General features: G+C 38.4%; 1 protein-coding gene across 1 annotated transcript; it reads right to left on the reverse strand.

The window, feature by feature from the left end:
* Positions 1 to 1694: 1694 nt before the first annotated feature.
* Positions 1695 to 5096, reverse strand: LOC108672973. Its single transcript, XM_018160742.2, has 3 exons — positions 4488 to 5096; positions 3401 to 3954; positions 1695 to 1878 (listed from the first exon to the last, which is right to left on the reverse strand). The coding sequence occupies exons 1-3, from the start codon at positions 4725 to 4727 to the stop codon at positions 1695 to 1697; spliced, it is 978 nt and encodes a 325-aa protein (XP_018016231.1). The 5' UTR covers positions 4728 to 5096.
* Positions 5097 to 16743: the final 11647 nt, after the last annotated feature.

Raw genomic sequence — 16743 nt, forward strand, 5'->3', positions numbered from 1 at the left:
TCGATATATGAAAAAGTTTTTTCAATGATTCCATGTCAATTCATTGCCATAGGTGCAACGGAGTCATTGTGAATTTTAAATTGCAGCTCCTTTTCGTATTAACTGAAGTGATTTTCTGTTTTAGTATCCATATTTAAAATAGCAGAATAACCTGACTTTCTTGGAGTTCGCAATTATAAAACCGCTACATGAATCCACGGATTAATTCGGGTCGCCTGCCGAAGACCACTACTGCCCTGGATGTAATGGACCATCATGATTCCTGCCTTCCGGAACGTAGCCTTTAACACTTCAAGCCGTCCGTATCTAGGCCGTGGGTCGAACTAGCCCTCGATCGAACGGCCACTTGTCGAAGGACGATAAATTTTGGAACAGAACTATGCTATCTGAAACCTAACTTAGATGCGGTGAACGTAAAATTGCGTAATTTAACGATGCCCGGAAGTCAGGTTCGATCCGCGGGCTGGTGGTGCACGGCAGGTTCTATGCAAGGCCGGAGGAAAACAAAGCCGAGTGGTTCACGGCTGATTGGTGGATAGCCGGAGATATCCAGGGCGTTTGATTTAGGGCTTATTGGTGCACAAAATTGGTGGTGCACGGCTGCGCTCCCATTAATTCCACTATGGGTGTGTTCCATAGCTTGACCCTTTAAAAGAGGAAGTACTGACAGAGTCATTTTGAATTTAAAAAAAAGTATGAGCCATATAATCGAGAATTCAACATCTTGTTTGTTGCAAAATTGTATTTTTAGATTATAAATGATTTAATTTGATAACAGTGATTTTTTGGCCTATCAAGTTTCAAAGACTGACACTGATGAAGAAACTGAAAGGATTGTTTCCAAAACTTTACTTTGGCAATGAAATTATTAGATTTTTGTATTAATTTTTGAGCATGTCGTTCTCAGAGCAGCGGCGAAGTGCAAAACAACAAGGAGGCACTCCATCCCTCGAATAACTCTCAGCGCCATCAGATATGAGCGGAAAGTTACGAATCATTCAACAATTCAGGCAAAGTTTCGACTCTGGAGCTAGTGAAATAATTTTAACTTACAGAAATAACTACAGTAGGGGCTGACAAACAAATCGGCATGAACTAATGAAGACTGACAGTAACTGTCAGTACCGAAGCATAAAACGGGATTAATTCCTGTAAACGATCAATCTACTTGAATCAATGAAACTGACACAAGCTGATGAAAAATATCGGCATTAAAGTCTAAAAACAATAAAAAATAAATAAAGAAGCAATGAGCGTAAAAATAAGCAATTATAAGCATGAGCGCACGCTTGCAATATACCAAAACACTATATTGTATATTGATAATTGATTCCCCAGAAGAATCCGAAATCGAGAACTTTGTTTGACACCAGCGGGATGATATCGGACACAGGACGGATATTCATAGATATTTGTGTTAAAAAACATTCTAGGTATATGTAATTGTGTATAGAAATAAAACATCAAGCTCAGTACGACTCAAATATACTATAACACTGTTGAGGATTGGGTGCTCAGAATAGTCCGAAATCGAGAACCATGTGCGACACTAGCGGGATGATATCGAACACAGGACGGATAATCATAGCTATCTGTGTTAAAAAACCTTCTAAATATATGTAATCGTGTATAGAAATAAAATATCAAGCGCAGGGCGACTTAAATATACTTCAACAATGTTGGTGATTCGTTGCTTAGAAGAGTCCGAAATCGAGAACCTTGTGCGACACTAGCGGGATAATTTCGAAGACAGAGGACGGGCAATCGGCGAAACGACGCCGACAATCGCCGCTGCCACGCCCTGCTTCTTCCGCGACCAAATAGTCCTTCAAAACTTCCATGTCCGAACTGGGGGACGACAGCGATGCCACTGATGGTCTGTTGAGGAATTAAAATGAGCTGATGAGCCTATTTTGAGGAAATGTGGTATCGGTTCTCAATACCTTACCAATTATTAAACATGGTGCTTAAATTACGCTATGATTTGGCTAAACGTTTAAACGAAAATTTGCAATGAAAAATTTTCACTTTTTTGCACGAAAGATTGTAATTGTTAAACATGGAAGTTTAATTAATAATCAGTTTTGACTTGGACGTAATGATGCCGTGATTCAAATCCTTCACCTTCATCACATTATATTCTATCATCAATAAATTCATCGTAGCGAACCATGTGATTTTTAAAGCTGCATACCATCGCCTGGTTTGCAGGTGACAAAAAGATAAACTGCAGAATATGAAGCCACTAAAACCATCACTTCATGAAGCGAAACCTTATTTAGCAAATGAAAAATACAACATTAAAAAGCCTGAGAATTTAAGTTGTATGTCCAATTTTACTAGTAAGATTCTGAAGGAATCAAGTGAAAAAATTAAGCAATCGTCGATGCAACAAAAGAAAAATGTGAGCTCCGTAGAGAGAGTCAGTGATGAAAGAGAAAAATGCTAAGGTCAGGAGAGAGAGTCAATGCTGCATGAGGGCAAAATGTGAGCTCACGAGAGAGAGTCAATGCTGCATGAGAGCAAAATGTGAGGTCAGGAGAGAGAGAGAGTCAATGCTGCAAGAGAGCAAAATGTTAGGTCAGGAGAGAGAGACAATGCTGCAAAAAAGCAAAATGCGAGGTCTTGAGAGAGAGTCAATGCTGCAAGAAAGCAAAATGTGAGGTCAAGAGAGAGAGTCAATGCTGCACGAGAGCAAAATGTGAGGTCAAGAGAGAGAGACAATGCAGCAGGAGAGTAAAATGTGAGGTCAAGAGAGAGAGAGTCCATGCTGCAAGAGAGCAAAATGTGAGGTCAGGAGAGAGAGTCCATGCTGCAAGAGAGCAAAATGTGAGGTCAGGCGAGAGAGTCAATGCTGCATGAGAGCAAAATGTGAGGTCAGGAGAGAGAGTCCATGCTGCAAGAGAGCAAAATGTGAGGTCAGGCGAGAGAGTACGCTCACTGAGACAGTCAACATCCGGCATAATCCGAAATTATTTAATACAATTAAAGAAATATTTCCTAATTCTACTGATCTTCGACGAAGAAAGTTAAATTTATCGTCATGAAGCCACATTATAAAATCTCAGATTGATTTTAAAATATGCTAAAAAATAATCATACACGTGCGTGGTTCTCAAAAATGTTTTGCTGAAAGTTAAACTTTGCGTTTTCTGACAGGACATTTTATGTAAATAATTTTTTTTTTATTTCACTTGGGAACCTGATATCGCAATTAATGCTCCGCAAAGCCTTCCAAGACATTTTTAAACTTGAAATTCAACTGTAGATTAGTGTCATTTTATGAAAACAATTTCATTCTTTGCCCATTCGTGATTTAAATTTGTGTGTACTAATGAACACATAATGATAACGCATAAAATAACAAATTACAAATAACTACATTAAACCAAAAACTCACTTGGTCAAGATGCGTTCGATAGCATTGTACGCATCGAGTCTGTGCATCACATGAAGACTCTTGACATGTTCTGAATGTTCTTCATAACTATCAAATACCATTTCCTCTTCTCTCTCAGATTCAGTAATATCATCCGATACGATTTTCGTTTCAAAGTCGGAAACTCTTCCTGGTCCGTTCGGAATTTCAGTGTCCGGTGTATTCTCATGAACAAGTTCGTCTTGCCTTTTATTTCGATGTGAAGTCGCTGGACTTCTTTTGGTTACATTATGGGTCTTCGTCTTATTTGCCTCATCAGCCTTGGTAACTGCAGCATCAAGATTTCTATTCGTATGGTCTTCGGTTTCCCAATCGTAGTTATGAAAACCTTCATCTTCATTCTCTCCTCCTGCTCCTTCTCTTCCCAATTTTGTGCCAAAAAGCGTTGAAAAATCAGGAGTGTATCTATCATCTGTAAGGTAGGCAGGTAGCGGTCGATTGAGAGGTAGAGCCACTTGCAGTTTAGTTGTGTACTTGATTTCTGTCATAGCAATCCAGTTGAAAGTCCACTTGATCTGAAGTAAAGCAATGATGTTCAATAAATAAAGTTCATGAAAATTAAAATTTTCGGTAATTACAAAAATTTTTAAATAAATTCTGTAATTTATCATATATTTGCGATTTGTTATCAAGTGAAAATTAAATTTTAACTGCGGCATATTTATACCGTGGCGTTTTGAGTTAATTTTTCCACTTATTATGTGCCCACGGTTAATTGATTTGACTGCCATTCGCTGCTTACATGAAAGGGTATAAAATGCAGAGATCGAATGGAAATTGTCATAATTTAAATCAGAGTAAAGCGAATGTGTTCATTAGATTTGTTGTGCGAATTTTTGCCTGATTTAACCCGGTGGAAGTCTAGTAGCTGCTTCAAACTATCGTCAGTCTTGAAAAGATCCGGTCAAATGACACGATTTTAGATCTTCTGTGAACAAGGCACGAAAAGGAAAAGAATCGGCGACAGGCCACATCAGGCCTACACTTCAGCGCCGACATCACTATGTTATGTTATGTCATGTTATGTTATGTTATGTTATGTTATTACCTCCATATTTGAGCCGAATGGGAGCCTGAACTGGAAATAGATCAGGCGCTTCTCCCTGTTGTGAGGCTGCGCGTCGAGCGCCAACAGCCTTTGAAATCTTTCTTTTAACGAGAATGTTGACTTGAGTTCTTCGTCAAATGATGTTTCAGTTTCCGTGATATTTGAATTAGCAAACATCAAATTCACTGCGATAATCGCAGTTACAAACAGAATCCATTTGGAACAAAGTACCCCGCTCATGCTGTGATGGTTGCTCGGCTTAACTTAAAGCTTGTGAAGACGTTTTCTCAGTGGATATTACCACAGAATGCGAGGCCGGCTGTTGTCTAACTAAACTTCCAAACGAAAATAATTTTAGATTTAGCTCCTCCTTCAGGTCATCTTCTATTGTGAGAGTTTCGATACTCCTCCTTTGTTACGCAAACTGTCTGGGCCATGGATGACTTCGGAATACAAACAAGGGTAAATGCCCTAGTGTAGCCTGAACAAAACCGCTACTGCCCCAGATTACTAGACGCATCTTCGGTTTTGTAGTGATGTGAATAACGGTGTTGAAGGTTACAGTTACATATACCTAACTTATAGCACAACTTTTTTATAAGAAACTGAAAATTGAATTGAATTTGAGTTTCGATCGACGTTTGGAAACACGACATTTCAGAAAACAAATGTTCTGCCAACAGATGCGTAGTCCATGACTGATGCACCTGTAACTACGATCGGTATTATTGTCAATAAGTATCCTTTATCGTGTAACATTTCTTTTGTATCAACATTAACTTTTTAACGTTAGCGAGTTGTATTTTTACTACGGAGCAGAGGTAAAAGAATTTAACCTCAATTAACCTATTCACTGCCGTGCTTCCAAAATTGGTGTCATATTAGCATTAAACAAAAATAATATGATAGTTGATACCACAATCACTAATAGGAAATTTTTTGGCAAAATTTTGAAAAAAAACTGTTGTCATTCACAAAAAATATCCTGACTCATTTATGTAGTTAAATTTACATAATCAAGACGTTATTTAAATACACTTTCTAGTTATTGGATAAATGAAAAGAAATGGTCTCAAACAAACTTAAATGGCAATTAATTGTCAATTAGGTAGTTATTTAAAGTGAATTAATAGTACATATAATTAATTTCGATCGTATTCTGGACTGAAACTTTGAGTATAGCAGTTGTAGTAGATTTGAATTGAATCTGGAAAATTAAAAATAAAAATAATATAAAATAAACAAGTTGGAGGAAATAGATGGCTGTATTGCACGAATTACTTCGATGATCGTTAAGCTGAGCTGCACATTTATTATATTAAAAAGTATATCTAATTATCTATCTTATCGTTCACCTTATTGATAGTACTCGTTGTTATGCAATTAAATATAAAGCATTTTTTTGTGAATTTCTGCATCACAGATTTCGTGGGGGGATGTCTATAGAATGTTCCTGCGTACGTATGTAAATTTATTGTATATTGGCTTAAACTGGGGACAGGTGTTCGATGACTATGTGAGGGATAAGTAAAATAACTTTCTATCTTAGACTTATCTTGATACGGGGTGGTTAAGTTAGCAATCGGTAGCGGTAGCGGTAGCAGTTTCAGCGTTTATTAGGCCGGTGGCCTGTCGCCGATTCTTAACATTGCAGAACATCCACAGCTTGTTGCGAGCTTGAACTCGCAACTCGCTGCTACAATTCTGCTGTGCTTAACCGCCCGGCCTCCTCGCCGATTCTGACCAGAAACTGGCGCACAGAGCTGGGATCGAACCCGCGCCTCTCTAGTGCGTCAATCTTGGTACTCTGAACTGTAACCACTGGGCCACCCTTAGGATACAATCAATATAGAAGTACAGGCAGATACATGGTAAGCATCTTCGGCCGTCGTACTGCTAATAAAATGAATACTACATCGCTGTGGTCGTTCAAACTCCTGAGGGGCACTTATTTAATTAAGTACCCAGCTCTTTTATAGACTTGGAGCTTTCGCCCACAGAGTTCTTGTCCTCCAGCTGATACATAAGCTGTATAAGCAGTCGAATGAGGGAAGGTCTGATGGTCATAGTGGACTCATAGCTAACGACATATAGGTCTTCTGGTAAACACATTCAGATTTGTATCCACAAACTACACATTCGGATTTGTATACACAACCTACACAACCTACACGTTGTATATGCAATATACACATTCGTACTAGTATCCACAAACTACTCACTGACACGATCCTTCTTCCGAAAAGATAGTCTTCGATCTCAGGATACAAAATCAAGAGAATACATTAATTGTTTTGAAGTCCTGGTCAAAATTATTCAAGTCCTGTTCCAAATCGCGTCTCATCGCCTAGGTATACTCCAATGGAATACGCAACACTAATTGAAAGACACATTAGCATTCAGTTCCTTCACTTAAGAGTATGAAAAAATGATGGATAAACATTTTTAAGATGAAGAAATCTATCTCTAACAAATTTTGGAAGAAATCCCTTCTGGGAATCTTGAAAACACCTTTGGGTACTTAACGCTATATACGTTCTACGGCGTTATAGCATCAAAGTTTCTAAAATTGTTAAATCCATCCACAATCAACACAATAGTTAGTTATGGTTTAAGATTCTTATCTCTCTTCTCTCTCTGTCTCTCAAACAAACTTGTTCCTACAATTTGAATTACGAAAGCTGTTTGCTGAACACATCAGCTTCGAGGGAATGCTGTTCTAATTTTTGATTTTGAATCATAAATTAACAGTGAAACCATCATGAATCTTGAATTAAGATTATTACACAAAATAATAAAATTATAGCGTCCGCAGAGTGATGAAAGTAAAATAAATCATTTAATATTCAACTTTGGAGAAATATTTGACAATGAAAATCAGGTCCATACATGCACTCCCGAACACTCGAAATATCATAAATAAATAAAATTAGGGGTTTAAAAATATTAGGCTTGATCCATTGGATCATACCGAGTCGCTGTAAGTCTATACATTAAGTTTGAATTAATACGTCAAGTTCCTTAACCTTGACACATTTTATTATCAGTGAGCTTCAATTAAGTCGCACAAAAAACGAAATGACGATAAGCAGATTGCGTCTGCGAAACTCTGCGTGATTTTCTTAATCATAAAATCATTGTATGATATGAACGCATCATAATTAGTAAACAAGAAATTCAACATTTGTATTCCATAATTTTACGATATTGCAAATTGACATGTTAGCAAAGAACAGACAAAGTTAGCAAAGAACAATCAAATCAAACTTTTCAAAGAACAAATCAAAGAACAAATCTTCGTTTATCAAATGTTAATTTCTTTTCGTTTTCACACTACTCCTCGTGACAAGCGTTTATAGACTTACAATTTCCTATCACGGAGCTACGTCGTGATGCTGTAGCTCAATCGGACTTCAGCTGTTTTGAAAACATCCGCTCATTATGGACAGTCTAACTTATTCGCTCATTATTCTGTCATTCATTATATATCGTCTTGTTTACTCGAAAATAATTGCTCAGAATTGTTTGCTGCTGCGTGATTTGAAAATTCAGTGTACATTATTGCAATTCATTGCACGTCTGCTGGCTTGAGCTGAACAGCCGGTCGCTCGTACCTGTAAACATACGGGATAACCTGTAGCAAATGCGCTCTCGGTTATCTCTGCGCTCTTGGTTATCTCTGCGCTCGTAGTTATCTCTGCGCTCTTGGTTATCTCTACTCTCTTGGTTATCTCTGCGCTCTTGGTTATCTCTACTCTCTTGGTTATCTCTGCGCTCTTGGTTATATCTGCGATCTTGGTTATCTCTGCGCGCTTGGTTAACTCTACGCCCTTGGTTATCTCTGCGCTCTTGGTTATCTCTGCGCTCTTGGTTATCTCTGCAATCGTTGGCGCTCCAAGTATGAACGCGTTCAAGAACAGACTAGATAAAGCTATGGAAAAATATATGTTCAGATTTGAAATGCCCAGCACCATATCTAAAACGGTGGAAGTCTAGTAGCTACTTGAAACTATCGTCAGTCATGAAAATATCCTGTCAAATGAAACGATATTAGATCTTCTGTGAACAAGGCACGAAAAAGAAAAGAATCGGCGACAGGCCACATCAGGCCTACACTGCAGTGCCGAGATCACTAATGTTATGTTGTTATGTTATCTCTGCGCTCTTGGTTATCTCTGCGCTCTTGGTTATCTCACAAGTTTTATATGAATGTCAAAAAGCGAGTAAAGTGTTTAAACTTTTTACGTTGTTGGTTTTGTTCAGCCGATTTTTTAACGATTTTAGTAGATTTCATTGCCGATTTAATATCTAAAATCATATTTCTAAGAAATGTAGGGTAACGTGGGGCAGCGCGCCCCCCACTTTTTTTAAACTAAATTTTTGATGAAGTTTTAATTGATACGAGGTGGTTCTTTGTTTTGTTAGCGGTAGAGAACACGGACCAATATCTGCCATACTTAGCGAGAAACCCGCTATGGGCCCATGACCCGCAGTGGGCTCGCTGCCCCATGTTACCCTACATGTTATGAAATGTAATCTAAATACCATACTAGGTAACGCCGCTGTTAGAGAACAAAGAATAAATTATCAGTTCAAAAGTTCAGTGTACAGTTAGCATTGGCAGTGTTATAAAGTCGCAGAGATTAATTAATCGTAATCTATCATACGTAGATACGAGTTTGTCGGTACAAGTCTTTCATTTATAATGCTTTAATAGGCAATTTTGTTGTTATAAACTTGACGAAGAATCTTAATAAGCTGACGAGTTGGGATATATGAAGCAATGCTCTATAAGTATTCTGGGTGAAAAGCCGGCTCCAGTTTTCTCATTAATAAAGTCAGGTCATGACGTAACTTTGCCATCCTGCTTATTGTAACGGCAATACCAGCAGGTCATTCTTACTTCAGAGGAAATGGATAATATTTTTGAATGTTGAAGACAAGTCAATGAATGCAATACTCTTACTGATTTAGAATGTCTCAACCAAAAAAAGAACTCGACGTATGAAAGGCCTCACATTTTCTCGTATAACAACGATTACAATTAATAAGATGGACGATAACATAGATATAATTTGCTACGTAATGAATAATGTGCAGCTCAGTTTAAGGATCATCAGAGTAATTCGTACATAACAGCCTTATAGTTTCCTACAATTTTTTTATAATACTTTAATGATATTTTTCAGAGATTCAGTTCAAACCTCCTATAACTGGTCTTCTTAAAGTGTCATTCCAGAATGCGTAATAAATTAATTATATGTACCATTAATTTCACTTTATATAACTACCTAACCGCGGGTACGCAGCTGAGCACAACCAATTTTTAACACCAATGCAACGTCTAACATCGTTCTGTAACGCCACCAATCATCCCTACAGCAAATCTGCCGTCACTAACCAGGCCGTGACATAACTCAGCCTTGAAAGTTATCAGCCTGACACCAATTACAGCGGCCAATAACACAGAATGGAATGACTACGCCACCATACTTTGCATCGAAGCATCCCTCCTAACCTTGGCCTGCTGTCGAATTGTACCTAGACCACTCCGTAGTTAATGTGTTGCCGATTAAAAATACGACACAGTAGAATCGCGGTGGTATTTCCGGGTACAATTGGGTAGTGTCGAAAAAGCTCGGGAGGTTAGGCAGGCAGCCAAGTCTTTTTTAGCGCATTTTCTCATTCATGGCAAAAATGCGCTATTGTGCTCGTCATGTCCTTCCGTCTGCGACTTTGTCCGTCCGTCCTTGATTTCACGTCTCGGACGAACGAGAAAATGCGCTCTCTGTCACTCACTGCAGTGAGTAAAGATCGAATTTTTTTCGTTATAGGAACCTTGGCTGTCTTACCTAACCACTCGAGCTTTTTCTACCCTACCCGATTCTACCCAGGTAGAATGGTGCAGGTAACTTTTACCCCATTAAATACTGCAACCAATCAGCCTAGCTTCACTTGGCAGTTGCATACCATCTACCTGACACCACGAGACCTGCCATCGCATGAGCCGTGCAACTGGCTGAGCTCAGCGAGTGTCGGAGCTCGGTAAATCTGGCAGAACTTTGGATTTGTTGAGTGGGGATCCTTTACAGGACATTCGGGAGTCAGGCCTTCGCACCGGATAGCTGCCGTGCGTCACTTTTCGTTTTGTTAGTAGGAGATGAAGGAAAAAATGACAGGTAGAAGAGACATTGGAGCAGAGGCTAAAGTGGTGGAAAATTTTGTGTTAAAATTGTAAGATGAAAAGAGGGGAAAAAGAAATTCAGGAAGAAAGTTATTTGGTCTATTATTGCTATGTCCTATTCATTCCACCATAGTTTTTGAAATTCATATTAGATTGTGGTATCTTCAAGGCTATAAATAATTATTTGTTTCGTTTTAATGCTCAGTGTGCTGCAGGCACGATGAGGGAGTGATGACTAGGACGCTCGTCCATGGAAAATACCCATTACAAGTTCAGCGTTTCCATAGGTAGATTAAATATTCAATTTTAGTATGAGCAGAGCTGGGAGAGGAGTAAAAAGTATTCTGAGGCTAATGATTGTCTCAGTAAGCGTGGTAACAGATGTTGTCTGTCTCAGTGAGCGTGGTAACAGATGTGGTCTGTCTCAGTGAGCGTGGTAACAGATGTGGTCTGTCTCAGTGAGCGTGGTACCAGATGTGGTCTGTCTCAATGAGCGTGGTAGCCTATAACAGATGTTGTCTGTCTAAGTTAGCTTGGTACTAGATGTGAATTGATACCAGATGAGTGCCCTTTTATGTGGGATTTGCACTGTTGATGCAATTTAGGAGCAACAATTTATTTTTGGGACGACTGAAATAACCCAGCATTGCCCAATACCAGCATAATTTTCATACTTCACCCCGTGCGTAAGCATGCTGCAGAGCAAATTAGCCAACATGATTACTTGCTGAAAGCCACTGGGACTAAATCCCTTCATGGATGTAAACCAGTGAGCCAATGACCTGCAAGCCGCCAAAACAATGGTCGTAACCCACACGCTTAACCCCAAAATATTTCTATTCCATGCAGCCTAGCCCCTTCCCCACTTCCGATAAAGAACGCCCTGCGCCACAGTGCTATCAGTACACTGCTATCTCTCCAGCCTGTCCGTTCTTCTGGAGGCTAAACCTCCACGCTTACCCCCTGCTCCCCCTCCTTTCGGTACGCCCTGCGCCACACTGCTACCTCTCCAGCCTGTCCGTTCTTCTGGAGGCTAAACCTCCACGCTTACCCCCTGCTCCCCCTCCTTTCGGTACCAGCTTGCGGAAGAATTCTAACCAAACCTAACCTAACCTAACCCTTTCGCGGAAAGGTGGAGAGAAGGGGGTAAGTGTGGAGGTAGAAGATGCTGGTGAGCGTCAGGGCTGGGCTTACGCCTGTGAAGTGGGTAAGGTGATGCGACAGTCCGGTGTGGGGCCGTTCCCATTTACGGCAGTCTGGTGCGGTCTGCGGACCCTGTGGCTTACGGCATTTGTAAGAAGTGATGGTATGGGCTTAAATCATTGTTGTATGAGCTATTGGGCGTAATCCGTTTGGAGTATCAACTTGTGGGCTGAGGCATTGCTTGTTTCAAGCTGTTGTGGCGAGATGAGGCAAGTAATAACAGCTGCATAGGTGTTAGACTGACTATTTCTATTGCATGTAGAGGGTTGGCATTGGCTCTTGGGCTGATTTAAGAGTCAAATTTTTGGGCTACGGCAGCGCTCCCTTTATTTTTGATGAACAATAAACACAATTTTATTCATATAATGAAATAATGGGAGCGCTGCCGTAGCCCAAAAATTTGACTCTTAAATCAGCCCAAAAGCCAATGCCAACCCTCTACATGCAATAGAAATAGTCAGTCTAATACCAGGGTAATTAGTTAATTTTGTTGGGCAAGATTTGAGGTAATTGTTCGTAATAATATTGAAGGATCAGGGGTAATTGGTAATTTTGTTGGGTAAGATTTGGGGTAAATGGTTGTGGTGGCCTATGATTTAAGCTGTTTATGCAAAGTGTGACGGTACACCTATTATCTATACTACTCTTAGCCTTAAGCTTGTGAAGACGTTTTCTCAGCAAATATTACCATAGAATGCGAGGCTGGCTGTTGTCTAACTAAGCTTCAAAACGAAAATAATGTTAGGTTTAGCTCCTCCTTCAGGTGATCTTCAATTGTGAAAGCTTGGATACTCCTCCTTTGTTACGCAAACTCTCTGTGCTTAGGATGCCATCAGAATACAAACATGGGTAAATGACCCAACAACACCGCTTGTTGGGTGTTGTTGGGTTCGCTTGTTGGGTTCGCTTATGCCCCAGATATTTGGACACATCTTCGGTTTGGTAGTGATGTGAATAACGATGTTGAAGGCTAGTTACATATACCAAACTTATAGCAAAGTTTTTTTCTAAGAAACTGAAAATTGAATTGAATTTGAGTTTCAATCGACGTTTGAAAATATGACATTTCAAAAAGCAAATGATCTGCAAACAGATGCTTTGTCTATGAATGATACACCTGTAACTACGATCGATATTATTGTCAATAAGTATCCTTGTTTAGCGTGTAACATTTCTTGTGTGTCAACACTAACTTTAGCGCGCTGCATTTCTATTACTGAGCAGAGGTAAAATAATTTAACCTCAATTAACCTGTTAGAATAAACGTATCACCAATATGCAACATGTGGTGTGAGTTGTCGGATTCTAGCGTAACTTTTATGTCTCTTGCCTTATTTCCCTGTAAGAGGAAGCACCCGCTTCTCCTATCACTCTCTTGCTTCTTGTCTTCGGCCAGAGCAGGATGCTCTTAGTTTCGGTGTTAAAGTAAACCTTAGCAGAAGACTTAGCTTTCATTCAATCCCACAACCGTGATACTACCATGCCATCGCACAGTGAAAGCCTAACATAACCTGTTCACTGCCGTGCTTCCAAAATTGGTGTCATATTAACATTAAACAAAAATAATAGATAATGGATACCACGATCACTATTTGGGGATTTTTTCCAAAATCTGTGAAACATTTTGGGTAAAACTGTTGGTCATTCACACAAAAATATCACAACTCTTATTATGCTCTTCAATTGACATAATCAAGACTTTATTCAAATAAACTTTCCAGTTATTGGATGAATGAAAAGAAATGGTCTTCGACAAACTTCAATGGCAATTAGTTAGCAATTAGGTAGTTATTTAATAAAGTGAAATTAAAAATACACATAATTAATTTCGCTCTTATTCTGAACTGAAACTTTGATTATATAAATTTTAGTAAATTTGAATTGAATCTGGAAAATAACAAAAAAGTAAATTAAAATAAACGAGTTAGAGGAAATAGATTGCTGCATTGCACGACTTACTTCGATGATCATTAAATTGAGCTGCACATTCATTACATTACAAACTATATCTAATTATCTATCTTATCGTTCATCTTATTGATAGTAGTCGTTGTTATGCGATCAAATATAAAGCCTTTTCATCGTGAAGTTCTGCATTATAAATGTCGTGGATACATGTGTGGGATGATCCCGCCTATAAATAAATATATTGTATATAGGTTTAATATGGGGACAGGTATTCTACTATGAATACGTGAGGGATATGTAATGTAACTTCCTATCTTCCTATCCGGGGTGGTTAAGTTAAAAATTAATATAGAAGTACAGACAGATACATGGTAAGCATCTTCGGCCGTCGTAATGCTAAAAAAATGAATACTAAATCGCCGTGGCCGTCAAACTTCTGGGGCGCACTTATTTACTTAATTAAGTACCTAGCTCATTTATAGATTTAGCGCTTCCGCCCACAGAGCTCTTATCCTCCTGACACATAAGCTAGCTGTAGAAGCTGTCGAATGAGGCAAGGTCTGAGCGACACACTGGACACAGTGGACTCATAGCTGATATAGGTCTGCTGGTAAACACATTTGGATTAGTATCCACAAACTACACATTCGGATTAGTATAAGCAACCAACATATTCGGATTTGTATCCACAAACTACACATTCGGATTAGTATAAGCAACCAACATATTCGGATTTGTATCCACAAACTACACATTCGGATTAGTATAAGCAACCAACATATTCGGATTTGTATCTACAAACTACACATTCGGATTAGTATAAGCAACCAACATATTCGGATTTGTATCTACAAACTACTCACTGACATGACCCCTCTTCGGAAAAGATCGTCCTCGATCTTAGCATACAAAATCAAGAGAATACATTAATTGTTTTTGAAGTCCTGGTCGAAATTACTAAAGTCCTGCTCCAAATCGCGTCTCATCGCCTAGGTATAGGTATACTCCAATGGAATACGCAACACTAATTAAAAGACGCATTAGCATTCAGTTCCTTCGCTGAAGAGTATGAAAAAATGATGGATAGAAGAAGAAATCTATCTCTAATGAATTTTGGAAGAAATCCCTACTGGGAATCTTGAAAACACCTTGAGGTACTTAACGCTACGTTCTACAGCGTTAGAGCATCAAAGTTTCTAAAATTGTTAAATCTGTCCACAATCAACACAATTGTTAGTTATTGTTTAAGATTCTTATCTCTCTTTCTCTCTCTCACTCAAACAAAATTGTTCCTTCGATTTGAATTACGAAAGCTGTATGCTGAACACATCAGCTTCGAGGGAATGCTGTTATGATCCTTGATTTTGAATCATAAATTAATATTGAAACCATCATGAATCTTGAATTAAGATTATTACACAAATCAATAAAAATTATAGCGTCCGTAGAGTGATGAAAGTAAAATAAATCATCTAATATGTAACTTTGGAGAAATATTGACAATGAAAATCAGGTCCATACATGCACTCACACACACTCGAAATAATAGAAATCATTAAAATTAATTGGATTTAGAAAAGATTAGGCTTGATCCATTGGATTATGCCGAGTCGCTGTAAATATATACATTAGGGTTGAATTGATACGTCAAGTTCCTTAAGCTTGGCACATTATATTATCAGTGAGCTTCAATTAAGTGGCGTATAAAACGAAAATGACGATAAGCAGATTGCATCTGCAAAATTCTGCGTGATTTTTTTAATCATAAAATCATTGTATGATATAACATAGTGATCTCGGCGCTGTAGTGTAGGCCTGATGTGGCCTGTCGCCAATTCTTTTCCTATATTAAAGCATCATAATTAGTAAAAAATAAATTCAACATTTGTATTCCATAATTTGCGATATTGTAAATGCAGATGTTAGCAAAGAACAATCAGTTCAACTTGAACGAGTAATGAGCTGCTGCAAGATTACTGAATAATACTTATCGAGAAATAAGTTAAAGCGAATGAATAAAGCAGTGGAATAATACAATTTTAAATTAAGATCATTTGATTGCCTAAATCGCAAGTTTATCAAAAATGTATAAACAAATAAAACAGCCCAAAAAAGTCACCATTTCTTATGCAAGAAATTCTGTTTTCTCGCATAAGAAATGGTGAATTTTTTTCGCAGTTTTCTTTGCTTTTAAATTCTTGATTTTTAACTTAAATGCAACGCAAATCTTAGAGTGCAAACATCAATCATTGCCCTGCTCATAAACTTTATGAAAAAGTAACATTGGCAAAAAGCTCCAATCGATTTGGTATTCTTGACTAATTACTGATTTATCTGTGTTCTAGAATTTTTGAACTGACGATGAAGCTGGACTCCGAAACGTTTTCTATAAAGTTACTATGAATTTTTGAAGAGTTTTCTTTGCTTTGGTGTTTTAGTGAAAATTCTATTCAAGAAAACGAGTACATGATTGGTAAAAAAGTTATGGTTAGTGTTAAATTTATCATAATAACACAATAACTCAGATATATGTCGCTGCGTTTATCAAATGTCAATTTCTTTTCATTTTCACACTACTCGTGACAATCGTTTAGACTTACAATTTCTTATCACGGAGCTACTGCATGAGTGATGCTGTAGCTCAGTCAGACTTCAGCTGTTTTGTAAACATGCGCTCATTATGGACAGTCTAACTTATTCATTCATTATTCCGTCATTAATTATATATTGTTTTGTATACTCCATAACAGTTGCTCAGAATTGCCTGCTGCTGCGTGCTTTGAAAATTCAGTGCACGTTATTGCAATTCAGTGCACGTCTGCTGGCTTGAGCTGGACAGCCGGTCGCTCCTACCTGTAAACATACGGGATAACCTGCGGCAGCTGCGATCTTGGTTATCTCTGCGCTTTTGGTTATCTCTGCGCTCTTGGTTATCTCTGCGCTCTTGGTTATCTCTGCGCT

The sequence above is a fragment of the Hyalella azteca genome, unplaced genomic scaffold (assembly GCF_000764305.2).
Source record: "Hyalella azteca isolate HAZT.00-mixed unplaced genomic scaffold, Hazt_2.0.2 contig8360, whole genome shotgun sequence".
NCBI lineage: Eukaryota > Metazoa > Arthropoda > Malacostraca > Amphipoda > Hyalellidae > Hyalella > Hyalella azteca.